At 36.2% G+C, this 25,366-nt stretch overlaps 1 protein-coding gene across 10 annotated transcripts; it reads right to left on the bottom strand.

Moving 5' to 3' along the window:
• Positions 1-2,384: 2,384 nt before the first annotated feature.
• Positions 2,385-25,366, bottom strand: LOC131165548 (zinc finger protein GIS2-like). Of its 10 annotated transcripts, none has more exons than XM_058123456.1 (5): positions 25,145-25,285; positions 24,664-24,735; positions 24,440-24,577; positions 3,518-3,610; positions 2,385-3,152 (listed from the first exon to the last, which is right to left on the bottom strand). In XM_058123456.1, the coding sequence occupies exons 3-5, from the start codon at positions 24,544-24,546 to the stop codon at positions 2,633-2,635; spliced, it is 720 nt and encodes a 239-aa protein (XP_057979439.1). In that variant the 5' UTR covers positions 24,547-24,577; positions 24,664-24,735; positions 25,145-25,285; the 3' UTR covers positions 2,385-2,632. The 10 variants fall into 10 exon arrangements, with proteins under 10 accessions (XP_057979439.1, XP_057979440.1, XP_057979436.1 ...); XM_058123457.1 differs by having other exon boundaries at positions 24,664-25,002; positions 25,145-25,261; XM_058123453.1 differs by adding an exon at positions 24,932-25,002 and having other exon boundaries at positions 24,440-24,735; positions 25,145-25,261.

The following is a 25,366-nucleotide window of genomic DNA, read 5'->3' as shown; positions in this document are numbered from 1 at the left end:
TGCATATTTCTTTATTGTTGTTCTATCTCAATGCTCCTCTTTGATATCAATAAATACACTGCTTTGTAAAGGAGAGTGTGAGAGAAAATATTAAAAGTGCAGAAGAAAGTGAGCTATGTGTGAGAGGCAGAGAGGTTTGAGCTTGGGTTGAGTTAGAGTGTGTTCTCCTCCTCCATTATATTTTTCTTATTGATCATACACTGAGACTCTCTCCGTCGTGGATGTAGGCCGAGTTTGGCTGAACCACGTAATCCTTTTGTGTTCTCTGTGATTGTGTGGTGTTTTGTGTTTTTGACCATCCCCTTTCCCCTAACAATATTACCTTATATAATTTTAAAAATAAAATAAGTTATTTTTTTGAAATATTTTTATATCTAAAAATAAAAACTAAAAAATTGTTTCAGTTAAACAAAGTTAAATAGTATCTATAAAAAAATTTAAAAAATAAAATGTTTTATAACTCCTTAGAAAACTAAAAATAAAATTAGAAACTATTTTCTATCATGGACTTTAATATAGTTTTTTGAACGACATTTCTGTTTATGCCTTTAAAAATAGATGGACTTTTGAGCCCACAGTGCCACACCGGTACATGACTAAGAGGATTGGCCCCATTTGATTGCTCTTACATCTACTTCGTCTATTATTTCATTTTATTTTTATTTTTTCCTCATTTTCTTTCCATCATTGGTTTTTTGTTTTTTTTGGATTACGTCCGAGTGTCCACCTACCGTCAACGACGTCCGTTTTACGGTCCGTTGCACCGGCCAGTGACTATTCCCACGCCCTGTAGAATGGCCCCACACACCACAGGGAGGTTAAATCAGGAGCTCAGGCGCTGAATCGAATCCGGGTGGAGAGGAAACCCTGATGCCATGAAGCGCACACCCGAAATCCGCTCAACCACCTGAGCTGCGCCCTGGGGGCTCTTTCCATCATTGTTGCTAGGATGCTTTGAGTTAAATGAAAAAAATTGATGTCTTGATAGGATTGTGTTTGCGCTCGCGGTTGTGTGTATTTTTTTTTTTTTAATTCGTCAGAATTATTTACCTAAAGACCACAAATACTTACCTATGAAGTTTGGCAAAAAAAAAAAAAAAACAAAAATCTTTCTGATATTTCAAAAATGACATAGACTTTCTTTTGAGATTTCAAAAATATCATAAATTTTTCTTAAGATTTCCCAAAAGGTACATACCACTCCTAAAAAAATTTATCTTTTTGCAAAGAGCAAAAAACACTTATCTCCCTTGAGGTTAGTCAAAAAGATAAAAACTTCTATAGAAGTTTCCAAAACACAAAAAAAACCTAAGATTTTAAAACTGTCACAAATTTTCCTTTTGATTTGCCAAAAAGTTACAAATTTTTTCAAAAATAAAAACCTACCTTTTTTGTAAAATATGAAAAGAAATTTGTGTCTTTTGGACAAATTTGAAGGAAGATCCTTGAAATTCTTGAAACCTTAGAGGAGATCTATAAAATTTTTGAAATCTTCTAAGAAAGTCATTATCTTTTTATCAAATCCCAAGAAAAAATTATGTCTTTTGCCCTTAATTAAATTTAACTATGAAAGGATTGTTAATTTGGCATCCATTTCCAAATAATTGAGACTTTTTTTTTTCATTCATGTCTATATTGTATCATATTTCCAATGTGATTATTTACGAAAATTCAGAACATGTTTATGATTTAATATATGCTTAACATTCTGAATTTTAAGCTGTCCAAATGAAAACATGAGTTTTGACATTTATATTTTCTTATGTAGCCCAAAATTAAAAAATTCATGGCACATACTGCAAAAGAATAATGCCCATAGGGAAGTCTTGGAGAAGCCTCAATTTAAAATGCCAGAGTTACAAACAGAAGATGGGTTCTACAAATGCCCACTAGTAAGTCTAGGAGAAGTTCCAATTTATAAAATGCTCCAGAAATGGGCAACAGATGGGTTCCATAATCAAAGTTTCTGGCCAGACTCTAGCCAGATAAACCAGGAAAGTTACAGACTAAAAGTTTCTTTACACATGATATATTCTTGAATTCTATAAATGTGTTAGAATTCTGTGTGATTAAGCCGGACTACAAAGTTCGGCCAGAGAGCTTGGATTGGATATTTCAACATTCCACAGTAGTGTAGTTTGGAAACACAGACCGCACAGATTATAGCAACTTGGTTACCATAAGAAATTCCCAACACAGCCCACTTCACCTGGAAAATATGGCCAAAGCACATGAAACCAGGAGGTAGGAAGCTGGCAAGCTGCTAAGATATTGGATACCGCCCTCCCACTCCAAAACATATCACCAGTTGCCAGTTCTCACCTTTTGAGCTCAGGCCATCTACTGAAAATCCAAAGCCCCAAAACTTCCACAAGACATCAAACTGAAAAGTAATCATTTCAAGCATCTTCCAAAAGGTAAATGTAACAACCCAGACCTCAATATATGGCGGAAAAAGGAAACAGCATATTGCTACACCATGTTGTAAGAGCGCCTAAAAGAGTTGAGTTATATAATTTGCAACATAAGGAAAATGGATCTCTCATACAGAAGCAATCAATCCCAAAGATCAAAATATATTGCGATGCAATAGCAGGCTTCTTCGACGAACCAACCCTACCAACCCAGATGATCAATACCGTCGAAGGACACCACGGTCAAGCATCCGGACAGATGGACACTCAAAAGCCTGGTGTCCCCTCCCACCACAGTTGTTGCAGATGACAATGGATACACAGTCCCGGCTGATATGGCCAGGCTGCCCACAAGTACGGCAAAGTATGTCCCTGAAAGGGCCACCAAGCTCTGGTGTGAGGCTTGACTTGGGGCATTGGCGGGCTAAGTGACCGGAGATGTTGCAGATGTTGCACACAGGCTCGTTTGGGCATTCCCGAGCAAGGTGACCAGTCTTGCGGCAGTTGTTGCAAGCTTTCTCATTGGTGCAGTCGGCAGCAATGTGGCCTGGCTTGTAGCAGTTGTTGCAGAGCCTTGCATCATGGGCAGGTAGCCCAGGGTTGAAGCAATCTCGAGCCAGGTGACCCATCTTTCCACACATATGGCAGACTGGATCATTGGGGCATTGGCTTGCAAGGTGTCCAGGCTCCTTGCAGTTCCAACACATGGTAGTTGAGTTGCACTCAGCGGCGATATGGCTGCAAACAAAGAACAGTAAAAATGGTCATGTATTAACTTTTAAATGCAGAATCAGGGTAACCTTGGAGATATTCCACAATTTGCATTTCTTTGTCTTCAATATATGCTGTTTCACAAGGAGCACGAAAAGGATCCACCATAAAACAGTCCTTATCAAAAAGCAAATCATCCGGGAAAAAAAATCTTGAGTAAAATAACATGCAAACAGCTTAAGCATCCAATAATCACTGAAAAACATACATAAAAATGTAACTGTAAGTTTTCATACAATGCCAAAATGTAACCACATTTCATTGTATTTATTTTATTTTATTTTTGATAAAATACGGAGGTTCTATGTGAATAAAGAAGGAAATCATCTTACCCTGGGAGTCCGCAGTTATTGCATACAGTCATATTCGGACAATCTCTGGCAAAATGCCCTGGTCGTTTGCACTTATTGCACAGATAATCTTGCCTGGGAAAAAAAACATCATAGCTAATTGTAATTTCATGAAAATGAAAAAAGATTATGGTAATGAAGGAAATCTTAGCCTTTAACAGGTAAGAGAGACAAAATCATGAAACAGTCTCAACATATCAAGATAATTAATTTAGATGTGGCTCATATATCAAGAAAATCCAGCTACATTATGTATCTATTTATTTACTTTCAATAGTAATAAAATATAAAAACCACCCATAAAGGACCATAAAACCTCTGTTTGCAAAACTGTCAGACCACCAAAAGGCCAAAAGTAGAAGAAGAAGAAGAAAAAAAGTTTACAAAGCTAAGCATCAATGAAATGAAAAAACAGTATACAAAAAGAGATGTTTGCATGTTTCAAAAAGTTCAATGACAACGCATGGAAATGAGGGCTGACAAAATGAAATCAATATAAGCAAGTCAAATTGCACCAACAGCCGTGGGAATTGTACAAATTACAAATGCCAAGAAGTTTCATTTTAATATGGTACACAAGTTTCTGGTTCATTTATATTTGTCTTCTCCTTTCTCTTCAATTACTTCAAGTCCATATGAACTGGCTCTATCTTTTAGTTAGGCAGAAGCTTTTTTTTTTTTGGATTGCAAAAGATATATATGAAGAAGGAAAGAGAGAAAATTACAATCTAGGAAAGGACAAGGGATCCTCGTAGCAGGGAAAACCAACAAAAGAAGGAAAATCTAAACAAGAAAAAAAAAAAAAACAAACAAAAATACAACTAACAAACTCTAATTAACAAGGTTGTTAGAATCGGGATTCTAGGTGGGACCATTGGGAGGGGTATGCAGGATCAAATCGCAGGATCAGATCGAGGATCGTAAGATTCTACTTTCAATGTAAAATAAAAATTAAAAAATTATATTTGTGGAACTTCATGATAAGTCCTAAGACAAAACTTGGTTAGTAACTTGGTAAGTATAAGAAGTTTAAAATATAATAAAAATTTTAAACAATAAAAAGAAGAATATGGAGAAAAACAATGCTCATTATTGAGTCTTTTCAAGAAGCAAAAAATCTGCTTTAAAGCAATACCTCTGCAGCTCTGTTGGGCCTGCTGGCTTGGCTCTTTTCTTGGCTGTTGCTGACCAAACAAGAACTCTGTGCTGAAGAGGACTGACATGTTCTTGTCGAACACCAAAGAAGGAAGAGGACTGAGGACTGAGGACTGAGTTTTTGTTGAACCCCAGGAACTCTGGTTGTTGAACACCAAAGAACTGTTGATCAAACAGCAAGACTGCTAGCTGCTGCTGATCAAACACCAGTAACTAGATGAAGGGCTCTCTGGTTGTCGAACAGGAGAGAAATTCAGGTACTGGGTTGCTGAATTTCAATGAGTAGACGACTGAGGAGTTGAACTCCAGGGAAGTCAGGTGCAGATTCCGCTGAATTTGTTCATTGATGGGAGGCTGGGAGCCATTTTGCCCCAGTTTTAGAAGACTTTGGACCCAACATAAACCTTTTGAGGTCTTTGGGCAAGCAAAAACATGTATTGGGCCACATTATTGAAGCACAAAAAGGAAAAAAAATCCCAATCCAGGTAACAAAGTGGGTTCTGTACAATTCTACTTACGATTTTAGGATTACAATCCTATGATTCTACCGATTCTTTTACGATTCTACTTGATTCCGATTTATGTTGCGACTTGGATTGTTTGGGTGAAGATTGCGATTTTAATAACCATGCTAATTAATAAAACCCTCTTTAAACCCTTCCCTTCATAATTCATAGTTTTCAAGCCTTGCTAAGTCCCACAGGCCATCGATTACTTTCTTTTAGCTCCATCCAACCAAACTTCATTTCCTCCAGGATCAGCCAACCACAATACTGTTCTTCCAAAAGATTTTGGATAGCAACATCCTTCTCACTAATCTTCTCTATGGGATTAGGAAGAATCCTATATGCTTATCACTCACAGCGAAGTTCACACCAAGACCCCTCCCCCCTTCCCTTTTCTTCAGAAATAACATTCTTTAAACCTTCGAGTGGAGAAGGGGATGTATAAGAAATATACCTTGGCCCATCAGAGAAATCGGAAGCATAATCCAAAATTTCCACAAATCTCATACAACATTAAACCAGTATCATAAGCAAAGTTCACGACCAAATTCACCATGCCTTTCCTAGATATCCCCGCAAATTTTCTCCTTCTGATTACCTCCTTTATTTATGTCAGACTTTGAGCAATTTCAGAATTCCACAGCATAATCTCATTTAAAAAATTTGCCTCCCTGCATGTTTGAATTCATTCAATTGTATACAAGCATATTTTTCTCACCTTTCCCCTTCTTCACTGATCAAGGCTCACATACCTTCCTACACATAGCTCTCTTACATTTATTTCCATTCTGTAAATTCCCAGAAATATTTACCTCTTGGCACAAACCATTGTTAAATCTCTCATGATTCTCTCCATTTGATTGAATCTACTGCTCCACCTGAGAGATTCTCTTTTGTGTCTATGACTAAAAACTCCCTTCTCAATCCATTATCCCCTTCCAAAAGATTCTGCACACCATTCTCTTAATTCTTGGTCTTGCTATAAGAAGCTTCTTGGGCCTCACTACTGCCCTGTGCCCCCACTAAAAGAAACCGCTCAGCCCTTATTAGAAAGTAAATCAGACCCTTGGATTTTAGTACCTGGCTCACGGGCTTTGACAGCAACACTTGAAGGATGGACTTGATTCTTAGAATGGCTCATCTCAGAAGCAAAGAAGCCCTCCGTTTTATCCAAAACACTAGCACATCGGACCTTCTCCCTAGCCTGGCCCAGTGATTGTAGGAGTCAAGGTCTCTGAATGAGAACTGAAAACTTCCGCACCAAACACTTCAGTTAAAATGTCTGTCCTTTTTCTGTGGCCATATCACCTCCACCTACACCTCCCCCTGTAACTTCAACGTTCTTCAAACCACCACCACCTGACTCCTTCCACCTCAACCTTCAAATCCAAAATATCTCCCCCCACATTTTTTAATTGAATCATCATCCAGTAACGCATGCTGCAATATCCTCTACCCAGCTGACCAAACAAAGACAAATAATCAAGAAACCACTTTGCAGCACTTGTAGATAACCTCACCCATCTGTCACAATTTTTATTATGTTCAAGAAACAAAAACCAATTAACCCCAACTTTGTCCAACCTTAGATCGAAAGTCTTTCCTTCAATCTAAGTTGAAGGCTTGCTCATCTACTGGGTTTTACTATCGATTTCATGACTCCATCCTATGAGTGAACAGAAGAGGTTTGGCAAGAGAAAGGGTGTATTCCATTGCAAGAGCCATTTGACAGAAGCTCTATCCAAGAGGCTTATTTCAGTTTTTCAATGTCTAAATTCATGTTCCTCAGAAGTCCCAGTAAGAACCAATGCAACTAGTCCAATACCTACTATCTAGACCTTTTTCAGTCACCAAGAAAAAGCAATTCCTCAGCTGCAATGCCATCAGCAGCATGCAATATCAAGAGAAAAAAAATTTTGATTGGTCAAGAGAAATTTTAATTAGAAATATCAAGAAAATTAAAATCCATAAAATAATGAAATTTAATTGTTCTAATAAAAGGCAAAAAGCAAATGAGATCCCCTCCTTCCCTTTCCCCGTGACGAGGGATTAAACCTGGCAAAATGGGTCACCCGTGACCTGTCTCAGTTAAGACAGGTTCGGGTTTTTGAAAGTCAACCCATTTATAAACGGGTCAACACGGGTTTGGGTTGGATCACCCGCCGGGTGGCCCGTTTATTTACATATATATCCCATTTAACAAGAAACCCTAATCTCTCTTACAGTCTTACCCACTGCCCCCAGCCCTCAGCCCAGCACTGCACGCCGCCCGCACACCACACTCAAGGCAGCCCAGCACGCCGTCGCCGTCTCCGCACGCTGTCCAGCCCGTCCCCTCCCTCTCACTCTCCCTAAGTCCCTCTCACCTCACAATCTCAACTCTCCCTCTCACTCCCATCTCCGCACACCGTCCGGCCCGTCCCCCTCCCTCACTCTTAGTCTCCCTCTCGGCTCACGATCTCAACTCTCCCCCTCTCACTCTCAGTCTGGTGTCAATCTCCCTCTCTCGACTCTCTTAGACTCTGGCGTCGATCTGCATTTTTTGTTTACATTTCACCCTTTTTTTTTTTAAGATTCAATAAATAAAATAAGTACATTTCTTTAAAAAATAAATTAAAAAAAATTAAAATATACAATTATTTTTTAAACGGGTAATCCGTGACCCGTCTGTTTAATAAATGGGCAGGTTAGAGTTTATATGATTGCGACCCGTTTAACATCGACCTGCTTACGACCTGACCCATTTTCAACTTGACCGAACCCAGCCCATGAACCCGTTTTGCCACCCCTATGAGGGATGGTTGCTATTCATCCAATAGAGCAAAACATTCGATCCGGTTCTTGAGGGAGAAAAGAAATGCTTCAGTCACTGAATACAAAAGGAAGCAAAAAATCTCACTATTCCTTGATATGGAGGACCTCTAATGGCTCACCAAATTTTAGATGAAGTTCAGTAATGAGAAGGGGCCTCCTCCCTTAAGCACAGAATGAAGACCAAACACTTCTTGGTGTTATCGAAGATCAATGAAAATTATATTCAATTAGTTTCCATGAGGATCTGGACACGAGGATGGCTGAAAGCCTGAAACCCTTGCCAGTGGCCAGATCCAGGATTTTGTGAGAAAATAAAGGGGGTAGAGCACATGCGCAGGTGGTGGGTGTTTGTGGGGAGGGCACTAGGTTTAGTGATTAAAAATTATATTGTTCTATGTTAATGTTTTAAAAGGTAAAGGTGTAGGGCAAGGTGTTCTAGGTGAGGTGTAAGCCTTAAGACATCGGCGTATAAGCCTTTTGAGAATTTTAATTTTAGATAAAAATATATAAATAAATTATATACATTGTAAAAATAAATAAAAATTAAGAAAATCACAGATATAATGAAAAAAATAAATTAAAGACATTGTAAAAATAAAAAAGTAAGAAAATCATAAATATAATATAAAAAGTAAAATTTAATTTGAAAACTACTTGTTAGCATTCAAAAATTGCTAACTTGAATTGCCCATCTTAGTACATGTTTAATCACATTCCATTGTTGACCAAAATGATAATACTATGACAATATTACTTTTGATAATATTTTTGTGCATAATGTGTTTGAACTAGGTAATTACAAAATGCAAAATTAATATTAGCTTCATAAAGAGAATTAAGAACAATCACTATAAATTGTGGTTAATTATTTATAGATCATCTGTATAAATCTTGCATTCATGGACTGATTATTGTGCAATTGCTGTATTATTAATCATGCTTCTATTGGAACATGGATGTAGAAGAGTAATGTAAAGCTTGATGAAATCAACGCAAAAAATGAAAGCACAAACAACCTAGTGGGAAAAATATGATGATCCTCTCTCTATATTTGACATCACAATCTACATTCATATGCATGAATGTGGGTTAAATATCTAGCTTTTACTTAATTATGTGGTATTGATTCAAATTGATAATCTTAATTATAATTTAGTTCAAATGCAATCATGGTTGGATACGCATCTAAATTTATTGATTATTTTACGGAAGATATTTTGATAACTTGATTGAATATGTTTATGATTGCTAATGATTAAGGGGAAGCAAAATGAAATTTTTTATTCTCTTGCACGTGCTCTATTATTGGTTTTGATTACACACTCGAGAAGAACAGCTCAATAAACACAAGGACCGAAGTCTACTTGCAAGAAAATAACCTCACATAGGTTGGTTTTTCTTAATGGAGTTTAAAAAATAGTAAAAGAGATGTCAAGTTCAATCTTGTTATTTGTTTTTGATAGCACACAAGGCTAATTTTGATGGTTGATAGCACATAAAGGCTGTGTGTATCACGTAAACTTGTGTTGCATCTTCCAAGATATCTCACACACAAAATCTTTAACAAAATATTTAATTGCAAGCTAGCATTAATAACATGATACACATAGAAACTCTATCATGTTAAGCGTGTCCCTTAATTTCCATTGGTAACAAACATTCAACACCTAATACAAGAGTTAATCAATCCAAAATCTCTCCAAATCAGATAAGATTGTAAAAGGATTGACCAAAGAACAATCGGTCTTAACCAAAGAATGGACGTTGCAAATCTTATCAATATAAAATCTTAATTTGATTTGACGAAAAATATTTTACCATTATCCAAAATTACAATGTCCATTAAATGTCATATCTGGAATATTGGGAATTCATTCCTTATCAATTCCATATTATGAATTCAACAAAAAAAAAATTTGCAGTGTTATTTGCTTAAAGAAGAGAGAAGAACACTTAAAGTAGACAAAATAAAGAGACGGATAGATCTTTTCTTAGCTAGGAGGGTAGATTGTTTATCGTGTAAGAATTGTAAATTTATCCATAGTGAAATTTTAACTACACAACATAGAGTTCTAGAGCTAGATATATGTAATAAAAAATTGAAAGAGAGGGTAACAATGTAACACAAATCAATGCAAGAGAACTAGGTTTGGAATCTAAGGGATAGAAAGATAGTAGAAGAGATTTTAGATGAATCTAGAGGAAGATTTTGACTAGTAAAGAAAGTTGGTAGTGAGACCAAGATATCCAAAATGCCATAAAGACAAAAAGAATTTGGTATTAAACATGGCTAAAATATAGAAACATGGAAAACTTTGAAAAGTATATAGAGGCAAGAAAGGATGCAAAAAAAGGTCATTAGTGAAGAGCATATAATAATTTATATGATAGATTAGATACAAAGGATGGGGAAAGAAATATATTTAAACTTGTTAAAGCTAGAGAAAGAAAGAGCGAGGACTTAAGTAATGTAAAATGTATAAAAAATGAGAATAATAGTGTCTTGATTAAAGAAGAAGACATAAAAGAAAGATGATGAAGTTAATAAACGATTATTGGTTAAAGAAGAAGACATGAAAGATGGTGAAGTTAATTTAATAATCTATTTAATGAAAACCAAGTAGAAGGCTTAAACTTAGAATTGACAAATAAGATAAAAAAAGCTAAAAATTAGAGATTTATTTGCAAAACTAGAGTTAATGAAGTTAAGGTGGCAATAAAAAAGATGAAAAATGGAAAAGTTATAGGATCGGATGACATCCCAATTGAAGTTTGCATTTTGAAGTTTGTAAATGCCAAGGTGATAACAAAATTATATGGCCAACTAATTTGTTCAACACAGTTATAAAAACTAAGAAAATTCCAAACGAGTGGAGGAAAAGCACATTAATACCTATATATAAAAACAAAGGAGATATTAAAAATTGTAATAACTATCGTCAAATTAAACTTACGAGTAATACAATGAAGTTGTGGGAAACAGTAATTGAACAAAAACAAAGGTTAGAAACAAGATTCTCAGAAAATCAGTTTGGTTTCATGGTTGGGAGATCGACTATAGAAGCTATATATCTTTTAAGAAGATTAATGAAAGAGTTTGAGGGGGGGAAAAAAGAACTTGCATTTGGCTTTTATTGACTTAGAGAAAACCTATGATAGGGTACTAAGGGAAGTTCTATGATGGGTTTCAGAGGAAAAAAAAAAAAAAGACAAAAGGGAGTATGCAATAGGTATACTAATGTCATTAAAGATATGTACAATAAAGTAATGGCTTGCATTAGAACTGTGGGTGGAAAGTCTAGGGAATTTCCAATCACAATAGATGTGCATCAAGGATTTGCTTTGAGCACTTATCTTTTTGCAATAGTGATGGATGAACTTACTACAAGCATCCAAAATGAGGTTGTATATGTTGTTTGCAAATGATGTTGTCTTGATTGATGAAACTACGGATTGAGTTGAATCTAAGTTAGAATTATGGAGAGAAGCTTTAGCATCTAAATGTTTTAAAATAATTAGAAATAAGACTAGATATATGAAATGTAATTTCAATCATGGTAGGAGAAAAGATTTAAAATTGATCGTCAAGAAATTAATAGCACCACTAGATATTGCTACCTTGGATCTATTATGCAAGCTAGACGAGAAATAAAAAATAAAAAATAAAAATGTTTTACAGAGTTAAAGCAAGGATGATAAAATGGAGAGTTGCTTCAAACGTGCAGTGTGATCATAAAATATCACTACAATTGAAAGGAAAGTTTTATAGGACTGCCATAAGACTAGCTTTCCTATATGGATGAGGATGTTGGGTAGCTAAGAAACAATGTCTCAGAAGAGAAAAAGTTACCGAAATGAGAATGCTAAGGTCGATTAGTGATTTAAAACATTAAAAGATAAATTAAGAAATAAACATATTCATGGTAAGTTACGCATAGCACCTGTAGAAGATAAGATAAGAAAGGGGGCACCTTAGATGGTTTGGACATGATAATAGTAGGACAAACAGTGCACCAGAGAAAAGTGAACTAGTTACTGTTAGTGTTTAGTAGAAGGGGTAGGAATAGACCAAAAATAATGTGTAAAGAGAAGGTAAGGATTATAGCCCTTAAATTCTCAAAGGAAATTGCACATGATCATGTAAGTTGACGAAAAATGATTCATGTAGCTGGCCAAGGGAAGAACAAAATCCTCATATTATGACCATTCTGTTCCTTGGAATACACATTCTAGAACCAAATGTAACATTAGGGTGAAAATAACTATACAATAGGATGCTTTCAATTAAATTTTATGTTATACCATATATATATATATATATATGCGTGTGTATATGTGTGTGTGCGCAACTGTGTATAACAGAAGATTGAATGGGATTGTATTATAGTAATCACCCATGCACCCACCCATCAAAAGGAATCCCATCAAAACAAGAAAAATATGATACTCAGAAAGCTGCCCAATGGTTTCCTCAGAAAATGCTTTCTTGCTTTTCGCAGTTAGTAAACAATAAAAATTCACTTCATGACTTACACAAATCTTTTTGATTTTAGAATTCATATCCTAACAGTAAAAACTCACTTGAATCCACTCATATCAACCTCCCCACTCGATGAAACTGAGCCACCACATGCTCCATTGGTGACAAAGCAGTGCGGGGATGGATCCTTGTCCATCATGACCGCTGCACCTTAGACGAAACCACCACGAACCAAATCTTCAACTGAGCATGCTCAACCAAAGGTTTGACTACCCAAGGCTACCATCCAGTATTTTCGTGACAACTTGGTCCAGTCTAGTATGAAACCAAATTTGTAAAGTGTCATATTATTTCAGGTCATAGGGCTAATAAGGAGTTCCTTAAAGAAGATAAATTTGAAACTAAAAACATGTTTAAATCCCTGAACCAGCTGTATATGATAATTATGAATGAGCATACCTATCCCAATCTTGTTGGATATTTCTATTGAAGTCTGAAAAGGGAAGAAATTGGCCTGCATTCGTTTGTCAAAAAAATCCTTTCACTGTCAATGATATTTTCTCAGGTAAAATCCTCAATTTACGAAAAGGTAGAGCTACCCCCTCATCAAAATTTAAGACAGGCTTATTTAAAATTTATTACAAAGAATAATAACCTTCCAAGACAACTAAAGAAAATGCTTTCTTGCTTGTTTTGGTTACTAGAAAACAAAGATAATAGAAACTCACTTGAATATCAAGTTTCTAACTCGATAAAGAAAACAACTGGTACACAGATCTTCTGACTTTAAAAGGCATATCCTATCAGTAAAACTTGCTAGGAAACCACTTATACAGACCTCACCCTTGACCGATACTAAGCCACTCCCAGCCCCACTGAAAACGAAGCAAGGATGGATTGCTGTCCACCATGACCACTGCATCTTTGATGAAACAAACAGTAACCAAATTCTACTGGCCACACTCAATCACAGGTTCAACCACCCAATGTCACTGTCAAGTATTTTCACGACAATTTGGCCCAAGAAAAGTATGAAATAGATTTTGCAAACACCCCCTTAATACTCTTTAACGAATTCTCTTTTTTTTTACACCAATCAGAAAAAAAAAAAATCCCACGATGCCAACTCTTCCATGCAAATCAACTGAATGTTGGAGGACAAGTAATCAATCATACTGTAGCAAGAATATTTGTCCAAGGGAAGGGATGATGGGTAAAGGGACACAGGCATATCACGTGGCGTGCATTGAACCATAAACCTATCAACCTTCCATCTCTCACCATACATCACATGGAATCCTCTGCTATGAAATCTAAAATATGTCTTCCTTAGTGGATGGTTTTTACGTTGATTTTCAAAGCCATTGGTATTGATCTAAATGGTGAAAACAAAATGTCTTCCGTATCGAATGGTATTAACTTTGATTTTAGAGCTTGTCTTTCAAGTTTCCTTTTTTTTTTTTTTAATCTCTTTTTAGAATTTACTTCCATGTAATTGGTAGATTAGAGAGGCTTATGAGAGATTTTTTATCGTCTCATATGGGTGATAAAGCAAGGGATTGTCATTTGAGTTGGGATAAGATTAGGAGGCCAAGTAAAAATAGGGTGTTGAACTTGGGAATTTGATGTATAAAAACATTTCTCTAGGTTCCTACATGGATCAGAATGTTGGGAGACTAAGAAAAACATATCCAAAAAGAAAAAAAAATCATCAAGATGAGAATGCTAAGGTGGATGAATGGTATAACATCAAAAGACAAATTAAGGAATGAACATATTTGCAGTAAGTTAAATAATAGAGGAATTTCAAATAAAAATGCAACAAAATCAAATACATGAAATAATTTTCCATGGAAGTTAAATATATCAATAAATAAAAGCATGGTTAAGAAGGTGGAAATTTGTAAGAAAATTGCCTTTTTATTCCAACATTGAAACATATGGAAATGCTATCACCCACCATCTGAAAGACTAGAACTTAAAATCGAGAAAAAAAATTATGTTTACAACAAAACTTCGACTTCAACTTCCATTCAGTCACAACAAAAATATAGCTCAGATACAAAGAAAGTTTAACCAAAAACAAAGCTAATGCAAAATCAAAATTTCAACAAAATCAAAACTCTGATTAGGATTCAACCATTAAAGGCGAGAGCTGGGACCTGAGAGTTGGGAGAAGAGAGGCAAAATGTAAGATTTTGGAGAGGCTCTTAGGGTTTCGATGGGCAAAAGGGCAAAAGAGGCCTAGTACTGCCTTGGGTTCCTTGTGCCCAACCAGGCAAGCTTATTAGCCTTGTGCCTTCGTCCTATCCACAAGTCCACACCAAGAGGGCCTCTGCTATTAAGCTAAATAAGCCCAGTCTTCCAAGCTTATTTCAAGCCTATTAAATGAGCCTACATGCAAGCCTAGTCTAAGCCTATTATACAAGCCCAACCAATCCAATAATTGAGCTGTCACAATCTAAAAGGAGCCCATTTCAGGCCATATATTATTATATTCTATTGTAGATTAATACTCTATTTTATTTATATTTGTATAGTTAATTAGGTCGTTACCTTCTTTATTTTGAAGTATTTTTAACTTCAAATTATGGATACAAAAAAAAAGGCCCGACTCCAAGTTGTTCAAGAATAGTAGCATGGTGATCGATAGCGAAGTAATACCATGCGGGAGGGGGTGAAAAGAGCCCCCATAGGGGACTGAAATTTAGAACTTGAAACCGTAAACTCCCAACTAGTGGGAGAAGCCTAGGGCTCTGGCTTTTTTAATAAACAAGCCTCAAAATTAGGATTGAGATTGACGAGCTCTTATTGAGCCAAGCTTTCGAGCCCCTCGTGAGTGGCTTGGTTGTTTGCATCCCGAGGCATGAGATGATATTAGCATTTGGTTTCGGGATAATTTCAATTCTCTCTCTTCTAAATCCTTTCTCTTGCACTTATTGTGAAATCATCAAACCTCTTATCCTCTACTTTCAGAAAATGTCATTTGGAAGGCTAATGTTCCCACTAAGATTAAGGTATTTACATGAACTTTAGTTCTTAGGAGAATTAATACTAATGACTTACTCCAGCTGAATAGATCATATGAACCAATAGATATTTGGGTGATGTGATTGGATTAGAGAGAGCATGCATGCCAAAGATCTCTCTAACCATTGGATAAATAAAATAAAATAAAAAACCACACACACACACACACACACACACAAACATACACAACTCTGGAATTGCCCTTAAAGTAAAACAAAAATATGACAAAGATCGAGCTAAAAAGGTGCAGCCAGATAAAGACATAAACAAACTCCTCTAATGCACCAGTCCATGTTAATCCTAATTACACAACTTTTTGAAATTTCTCAACACTATCCCCCAAAAAACAAATGGCATCAACAAGAGCTGGAGAAGGGACACTTCTTCCTCATCCCTACCTATTCTACATCGTTGGATCACACCTAACCCACGAGCATGCAAAAACATTCAACTCAACACATCAACCAGTAACACAAATAGGAAGAAAAAGAGAATGGGTTCCCTACCAAATAGAAGACCATCAACAGGGAACTTTAGAAGCTTATATTGCAACTATAGGATTTATAAAGTAATATTTTTATTTTAGTTTGCAAGATTTTGGTTAGAAGTTTAACTAGGGTTATTGTGTGTTTTTGGTGCTTCGAGGATCATTTTGTAATGATTTGTTTCAATTGTAATGTTGGGTGTATATGTGCTTTGTTTGTGGATTGAATTAGGGAGCTATAGTAGAAAATTCAACCCCCCCCCCCCCCTAGTCCTTCCTTCCCTCCTTCTTCCATTCTCCCATAGAGTGGATACCTAAGGAAACAAATGAACCCCTTGTACATTCAATTAGCATGAAAGGGGTAGGGTTAAAATGTAAGCTTTGTGTTATTTTCTTTCTATAAGAAATCAGTTGCTTATTCGGTTACATGTTAGGATGTTTTCCTTTGTATGTTTTTGTACCCTCTCTTTGATATGTTTAGCTTAGATTGCTACTCCACCCCTTTTGAGATTGAACAACAACCAATCAGTGTTTTAAAAGGTGTTATTGAGGAATGCCTCAAGGCAATTTGGGCTTAAAACGCACTAAGGCGTAGGTAGAAATGCGTAAATCCACAAAGGCATACGCCTCAGGGGAGAAGGCATACGCCTCACCTGTAAATGCTCGCATTTTACACCTCAAATCTCAAGGCGTACGCATTTTGGGCTTCTCGGTTTAAAGCATAAATTAAAAAATAAAACCTAGAACATCTAAAACCCTTTCCTCCCTCTCTCCTACGAAGCTTCTTCCTTTCTGCTCTCTCGATGAAGCCTCCAACTTGTCTTCTCCTCGACAATAGCCTATGCTCTCTCGATGAAGCATCTAGTCTTCTCCTCTCTTGACGATTCCTCCCAAAGAAGCTTCAGATCTCTCAACGAAGCCTCTAGTCTTCTCCTCTCTCGACGATTCCTCTCTTGGTGAAGCTTCTTCTCCCTCTCCGACGACTCGACAACTGCCTCCAACGAGTCGTCCAAGCTTCTCGTGCATCTCCGGCAACTCCACGATTGCTGTCAACAATTCCTTCAAGCTTCTCGTCTCTGTCCGAGGGGTAGAGGGTCCCTTTGAAGCTTTGATATGAGGTTTTTGTTTCAAATTTCAAGTTTCATTTTTCAATTTTAAGTTCTTGCTGCACCTAATCATTCCTGTTCAACGAAGAAAAACATGTCTGAAGTTGATTCCATGGGCAGAAAAAAGATTTTGCTTGGAAATACATAAAAGAAGTTGATGGAGAAAAATATTTTAGATGCAAATTTTGAAATCAAAGTTGCAGTGGGACTTTTATCACAAGATTTAAACATTAGGTACAATGAAGGGAATGAAACCTTACCCAAAAGCCCCTCAAAACGTGAGAGATGAGTGCAAGATTGCTCTTGAAAAATTCCAAGAAGAGAAGGGTAAAAGAAATGAACTTCTTGAAGAGATTGGGATGGGTCTAGGAGGAGGGACTCAAAGTTTTATGTCTCCATTAGTTGGAGATATTAAGCGGCAGAATAGTGGGACTAGCCTTAATCCTTGGACTAGAGGTCCAATGGATAAGTTTTCATTTTCACAGACCAAATTCACCAAAAAATCCACTCTAAACACAAAATGGAAGAAGGATGAAAGAAATGAAGTGTGTAGGTAAGTTGGCCGTCGTGTGTTCAACAATGCTCTACCATTTAATTTGATGGATGACGTATATTGGTGTGTTATGGTGGGTGGTATTGCTAATTACGGGCTAGGTTTCAAGCCTCCAACTCTGCAAGAGATGAGGACGTAGATCCTTAAAGATGAAGTGAAAGACATCGATGGCATGTTGAAAGACCACAAAAAAGAGCTTGGACGGAATATGGATGTTCTATCATGGTTGATGGATGGACTGATGGGTGTTCAAGGGTCTTGATTAATTTCCTTGTGAATAGTCCTGCTGGTACATGGTTTTTAAAATCCATTGATGCTTCTGATTCTATAAAAAATGGTGATTTGATGTTTAAGCATATGGACGAGGTGGTTGAGGAAGTTGGTGAGGAGAATGTTGTGCAGGGGATGACTAATAATGCGAAGAACATGGTAAATGGTGGAACAAGGCTTATGGAAAAGAGGGAGAAGCTCTATTGGACTCCATGTGCTACACATTGTTTGGATCTCATGTTGAAGGATATTGCAAAATTGAAGATCCATGCAAGCACAATCCTAAAGGCTAAGCAAGTTATGAAATTTATTTATAATCATTCCTTTGTACTTGCAATGATGAGGAAGCATTTCACCAACAACAAAGAACTCGTCCACCCTGCAATGACACGCTTTGCTATTGCATTTTTGACACTTCAGACCATTTACAAACAAAATCGAGGCCTTCAATGTATGTTCTCGTCGGAGATGTGGTGTACTTCTACATATGCAAAAATGCATAAAGGTATAAGGACTCGCTTAATAGTTTTATCTGACCAATATTTTTGGCCTCACATGGCATATGTAATCAAGAGTGTTGTCCCTCTTGTGTGTGTTCTAAGGGAAGATGATTTTGAGGAAAGACCAGCCATGGGGTTTGTCTATGACATGATGGATTCGGCGAAGGAAAAAATTGCTGTAAATTTTACAAGAAATTAGAAGAAGTATGGACCCATTTGGATGATAGATGGACTCCACAACTTCATCACCCTTTACATGTTGCAGAATATGAAATTATTTAAATCCCCAACTGCGTTATAAGGAGAACTTCTCTAATTGTGAAGAAGTGAAGAAAGGACTATTTGAATGCATAAATAGAATGTCGACATATGAGGAGAGGCTAGCTGCAGACATCCAGTTGGATTTTTTTGATAATGCACAAGGGGATTTTGGGACTCGAGTGGCTGTTGACTCGAGAATGTTGAGAAGCCTAGGTAAAAATGATATTTCAGTCAAAATTAGTTAATTAATGGTACTCTATCCTTGTTTCTTCTTATAACTTGGAACTTAAACATGTTCTTTTTTATTTTGTAGCTAATTGATGGAAGCGTTTTGGGACAAAGACCCCAGAATTGATGAAGTTTGCTATTCGTGTTCTTAGCCTGACATGTAGTGCTAGTGGATGTGGGAGGAATTGGAGCACATTTGAGCAGGTTCTTAGTTCTTACTTCTTACAAACGCCATGTTATTATGGTTTCACTCAAATATGAAAATATCTTCTAATATCTAAAAATTTAAATGGCTTAAACTCAATTGTAGATTCATACAAAAAAGAGGAATAGATTAGAGCACAAGAGATTGAATGCTCTAGTTTACGTCAAGTACAACACCAAACTGAGGGAGAGAGCTATAAAAAGAAGACAAAATTATGATCCAATATTGGTGCCGAAAGTAACTTCAGATGATGAATGGATCACATAGAAGGAAGAACCTATCCTCCCAAAAGATACTTCTTGGTTTGATGATGAAAATCTCCTAGATGTTGATGTTGACATGTTGTTAGAGCTTTGAACATGGTACCTCTTGAAGGAGATGATGCTCAAGCAACATAAGCTTCTGGTAGCTCACATTCTAATCTTCCTTGCAAAAGGAAGATTAGTGATTATTGTGAGAACTTGAGTACATACATATCAATAGTCATTTTTGAATCTACTAATTTATAATTCTCCATTTCTCCTAACTCCTAACCTATAGCTTAATTGAAGAAAAAGGCAAGAGGCCAACATTGGGCATAATTGAGGAAGACAACGATGTTGAAGTGGAAGAGGAATTTATTAGTGGAAGAACTCTTATTATAGATGATTTTGATGAAGATCTTGCTAGTTCCCTCTAAACTTTGTTGATTAAGACTTAGATTCTTATAAATTAGAATCTTGGATGATGAGACATTGTGATGCTGTAATTTGAATTTTTCTCTTCACATGCATTGTTTGAGTTTGTTAGCTAAAATTGGCCTATATGATACTTTAAGAATTATGATTTTATTTTTTTCTCCATTTCTAACATTTTTCTCATTTTTATACTTTACATAATTTTTTTATTTATTAATTATTTTAAAAAATACAGTCCCAAAATGCTTATGCCCCAATGCCTTGAGGCTTACGCCTCACCTCACAGAGGGTAAAACGCCTCGCCTTACGTCTTCGCCTTTTAAAACATTGCAACCGATGATGAGAATAAATGTAATTCTTGGGATTCCAAGTTTCTCTTCTATTTACCTAGGCGAATGCCGCCCCATATGGTGGATGCTTTAGGAAACGTTAAGACATCTAGATGTGCTTACTCAGTAACCATAGGTGCATGAATGAATACAACTGTTTGTTTGGTCCTATGTTTGACTCCTCACTTCAAATCATAATAGTGTGTTGCTCAAGGTTAGAGCTGTTGTTTTTTAAGTGATGGCAAAAAAACTCTCCAAGTTTTTTATTTTTGTATTTACCCTGGCCTAGGGAACCCCCTTTTTTCAGCAGTATTCATTAGCGATGTTTTAGATTACTAAGGCATTTCCTTATCCTTTGATTTTCTAGTAGCCTTCCTTTTATCATTGAATTATGACTTCCCATTCTTCCATAAATATTCAACCCTCTTCTCAAGTTTCTTCAATTGCTCTAGAGCTAGTCTTTGAAGGCACATGATGAGGAAGATTATTTCCATATGGGTTCCTAGAGGAATGATCCAAATCCCTAGCAAACTCCTTCCAAATTCAATCAAAATGTTTCCCAATTCTTCTAATTACAAAAAAGAATCCTTTACAAATTACTCTTGTTTTTCTAGCCAATGATGAAACACCGAATGTCCTATATTTGAACACCTATTTTTCAACACGGACATCAGTTTTCTTTTCACAAGCAGCTTTTCAAACATGTCTTTTATAAAAAAACCATCAATCACTTCAAATTACAAACTCAATTTTTCTCAAATCCTATTTCCAAAACTAATAAAACGAGGGTCCTAAGGCCGCCCTGGTGAGAGTCAAATTGAGGGGCTCCAAGGTTATGCATCATTCATAACTTCTTTGTGGCAATGAGGACCAACCCTCCTGCATAGAGGTTCATTGACGAAGAATGAAGTTTCCACCAAATGATCAAAACATGGATAAACTTCTTGTTTCTTTCTTGAGTCTTTCACAACCTTAAAACAATGGCTCTTCAACAACCAAAAATACTTCAAAATCACATATCAGCCAAACACAGTTATAGATGCCATCAAAACACATTGGGCATATCATCCAGCCTTATTTACAAAACTTTTCTCTACATTTAACACCTAGTTAATGATGATAATTTTTTTAATGAATGTCACAAGGTGCCTAACACCTTCCTTGTGCATAATCAAGATCCCAAACCTTCTTCTCTGGTTTTGCTTAGACCTTTTAGGGTTTTATTTGTTTTTCCCTCTACAAAAAAATAAAGTGACGAATCCACCATTTTCACTCTTAATGATGACAATTTTTTTAATGAATGTCACAAGGTGCCTAACACCTTCCTTGTGCATAATCAAGATCCCAAACCCTCTTCTCTGGTTTTGCTTAGACCTTTTAGGGTTTTATTTTTTTTTTCCCTGTTCAAAAAAATAAAGTCATGAATCCACCATTTTCATTCTTATTGTTTCTCCTCCCTAGAAAACCACTCATTTTTCCTTCTTCCTTTATTCCTATTCTATTCAGAGTGCCTTCGTGTCAGAACGCCCCAGAATATGGCATCGACAAGGTCAAATAAGACTCAAGAAACCCTCTCTGTTCATGAACCTTTCCAGCTGCAAGTCTCCTCTGCACCTTCCTCTCCCCACTATGGTTTTAAATAAAGGCCGCGACCATTATGTAACGCCGTTACATAAAGGTTTTTTGGGTTACCGATACCGTTACACACCGCGAAATCGGTGGGAAGAAAAATCACAGTCGTAGCGGCCGTTACGGACCGCGACCATTACGCAAAGGCCGCTACGGCCATTACGTAACGACTATAAGACTGTTACACCAAAAAAATATTTTATTTTTTACTTTTTCTTCTCACTTTTTCTCTCTCTTTCATATATCATTCTCAATATACCAAGTGGCAAGAGGGGGAAAAGATTATAATGAGGATGACAAAGATACAAAATTTACTGTTTCTTTAAATACTCACAATAGATGCATTAATTAACAATTTCAAAATACTAACTCATTAGGAAATTTTTTTTTTTTAATAATATTAGTAATGTGATATTTATGTTCTTTATTTTTCAACTTCAACCTTCTTTCTTTTCTAGCTATTTTATATTTATATTATTCGTATGTCTTATGTGTCTAATAGATTAATGGAGTGTATAATGTATTTTATTTCATTAATTAATTTAGCACACATAAGAATTTATCACAGATAAGAACAATGAGAAGTATAAATACGTGCACACACGTAATTTTCTATCAATGATGGTTTAAAATAAATGTAAACTTGTTGCCCTTACTAAATAACTTAGTTACTCGAACTAAAGGGTCCAAAATACACTAAAACCCTTTCTAAGAATGGCTAAAAGCTTAAAACATGCAAGTACGGTAATATGTACAAGGTTGTGCGTGCTTCAAAAAAATTCACGGCCGTTACACCCGCTTCCCGTTATGTAACATCCACTACTCCTGCTTCCTGTTACACCCGTTACCATTATGTTACGCTACCCGCTACCGCGATTTAAAACCATGTCCCCACCCCCTTCTGTGTGTGTGTGGATGTGCCATCTCCGAAACCTTCTTCATCCACCTCAGCAGCTCTCTAACTTTTGTACTATTGAATAACCAGAACCTTACTAATGTCCAATCGAAACTTCTCAATGTGAGGTACTGACCAAAACACTCCAAACAAATTCATCTTGATTAAGTCGATTTAGCTGGTAAATCTTATATTTTAATATTTTGCAATACCTACTGGCTGCTTTGGCTGTGCGAATAGCTGAGAAACCAATTAAAACTAACTATGAGCAGGTCTACCTTGAAGTATAACCAACATCATTATCTACATTCATATCCCTAGTCCCACATTATATTATAAAATAATAAACTTGAAGAACATTCTATTACACCCGTTCTAGCATACAAATTGTGCAGTAAAAAACTGCTCAAAACCCCTTAGCTAAGTTCATCACCTAAAATGTAAATAAATAAACAAATGAAAACCCCATCACTACTAACATAATATTTAGACATCCAACATCCTCCCATATTCTCTCAAGAAACCCACGTAAAATCAGTCATGCTCAAAGATATAACGGTCAAGAGCAATAGTTCACCTACGAAGTTCCCCTAAATATCATCAATAAGAAAACATTAATTTTAGAGTCCTAAAAGAGCACTACTTCCAATAATTGAAAATAAAGACTTACCAAACTTATAAAAATAGAAAAGGTTTCTCAAAATTTTCAAATTACAAAACTTACATTCCTGACATTAAAAGGGCAAAAGACATAGACGTCTCTTGAGGTTTGGCAAAAAGATATAGAGCTCAATTTCAAAAATCCCATAAAACACCCTAACATTTCATTTTTTGGACACTAATACCACTTCCTAGGCTTGTCTTTTTTTGTTTTTTTTGGTTGAGGGGGGGGGGGTGTCAACCTCTTTGGTAAACCTTAGGGGAGGTCCATGTACTTTTTGAAACTCAGGGGAGGTCTACATGCTTTTGTCAAACCTCAAAAGAGGTCACTAGCAGGGCACGTCCACGTCTTTTTGCCAAACCTCAAGGAGGTCAATGCGTTTTACCCTAATAGAAACACAAGCCTCACAAATATTTCACATCCCAAGGCTTAAGCCTTCCCTTAGTATACTTCAGCCCCTAAAAGACAAGTGTCATGACACCTTAACCCAGGCTTCAAAGGAAAACTCAATGGGAAAGATTCATGCACCTAACAAAATTCAAATTCCCTAAAAACTGTACTTTTCTTATAACACATATTTTCACACATGAAATTTCAAACTCAAACCAGAAAACATTCATTTATTTAGGAAGTTTTCAACGTATAAAAAGTAAAGTGCACACTAGCTAAAGAACATTACTCTTGCCTTTCCTAGTTTTTTCAGCTGAATAGCAAGATCAAGATCTCACTAACATAAATATATAAAAGTGTACATATCATTTTGTCACAAAACAGCACATAAAATTTGCAATTGCGCTGAGAAAACCAGAGAAACAAATAAACAAAAAAAGGTGGAACAAAGATAGCTCAGGAAAAAAAAAAAAAAAAGAAGTGAGAGAATGCTGTAAAGCAGGTAAAAGAGAAACAATAATTGTATATACTAAATGATGGAAGCATTTAAAGCACATCCTTAGAACAAGAATCACATTTTTAATAATTGTATATACTGAATGATGGAAGCATTTAAAAAAAATCCTTAGAACAAGAATCACACTTTTAGTGGCAATATTTATGCAGTCATGGCATAGACAATAAAAAGAGAATGACAGTTAGATGATACTTAAATATATACATAAGCATACCGGGAAATACGACGATCCCTTGAGTAAGGTGCTTCACGAAAAGATGCACGGTCACTGCCACGAAACCTCTTGGTTCGAAGAGGGCTTCTGCTTCTTTCTGGACTCATAACTGAAACTCAATAACTTTCTCGAAGTATACTGCCGCAAGGGGACCAAAAGCAAGATGAGCCCTGGATGTAATCAACAGAGAAATACAAAAACAATCTCCAGCCTGCCCACATTACCACAGAATCCACACCAAGATCGTCAATTCAAGCCTATTTCCCGTCGTTATTCAATCAAAGGCCAAGCCCTACCTATGAAACACACATACAGGATCCGAGGCAACTTTTAAAGTCAAAGAAACAAGCAGAGAACGGCTTCAATAAAGGATTAAACAAAAATTCGAATCCAATTGCGAAAAATGAAATTAAGAGTAAATATTTGAACAATATTTGGATCCCAAATTAAATATGGTTACTGTTCATGATTCAAAATAAAATGTAGAAACACCATAAACTGCCTTCCACTTTAAAGTAGAAACTCCAACAGCAGAATCACAATCACCTTCACCTTCATCGTTGCTTTCAGATGCAGTGAAAAGAACGCAGATCGTGACAGAAGACGCGTGTAAAAAAAAAAAAAAAAACCTCTGACTATATAAGAGAAGAGAAAACAAATTCAAACTCCTTAAATAGAAATATGATTGTAAATAAATCTACTCACAGAAGAGTATCCCTCAAATGCGAATCACATCTAAAACTTCTCGTGCTTCGTCGAAGGCGCTGGAGAGAGAATAATGAAGATAGAAGGGCAGGAAACGGATCTGCTTCGCTCAGCAGAACCCTATTCCCAATTCGTCAACGTTGGATATTATATAGGGCAAAAATTATTTACTTAAATGGTGATACAGAATTTTAAATTTTAGTTAGTGTTTGTATGAAGTAT

This window comes from Malania oleifera, chromosome 10 (genome assembly GCF_029873635.1).
Source record: "Malania oleifera isolate guangnan ecotype guangnan chromosome 10, ASM2987363v1, whole genome shotgun sequence".
Lineage (NCBI taxonomy): Eukaryota > Viridiplantae > Streptophyta > Magnoliopsida > Santalales > Ximeniaceae > Malania > Malania oleifera.
Note: the sequence above shows the minus strand (reverse complement) of the source record. Positions and strands in the feature narration are given on the sequence as shown.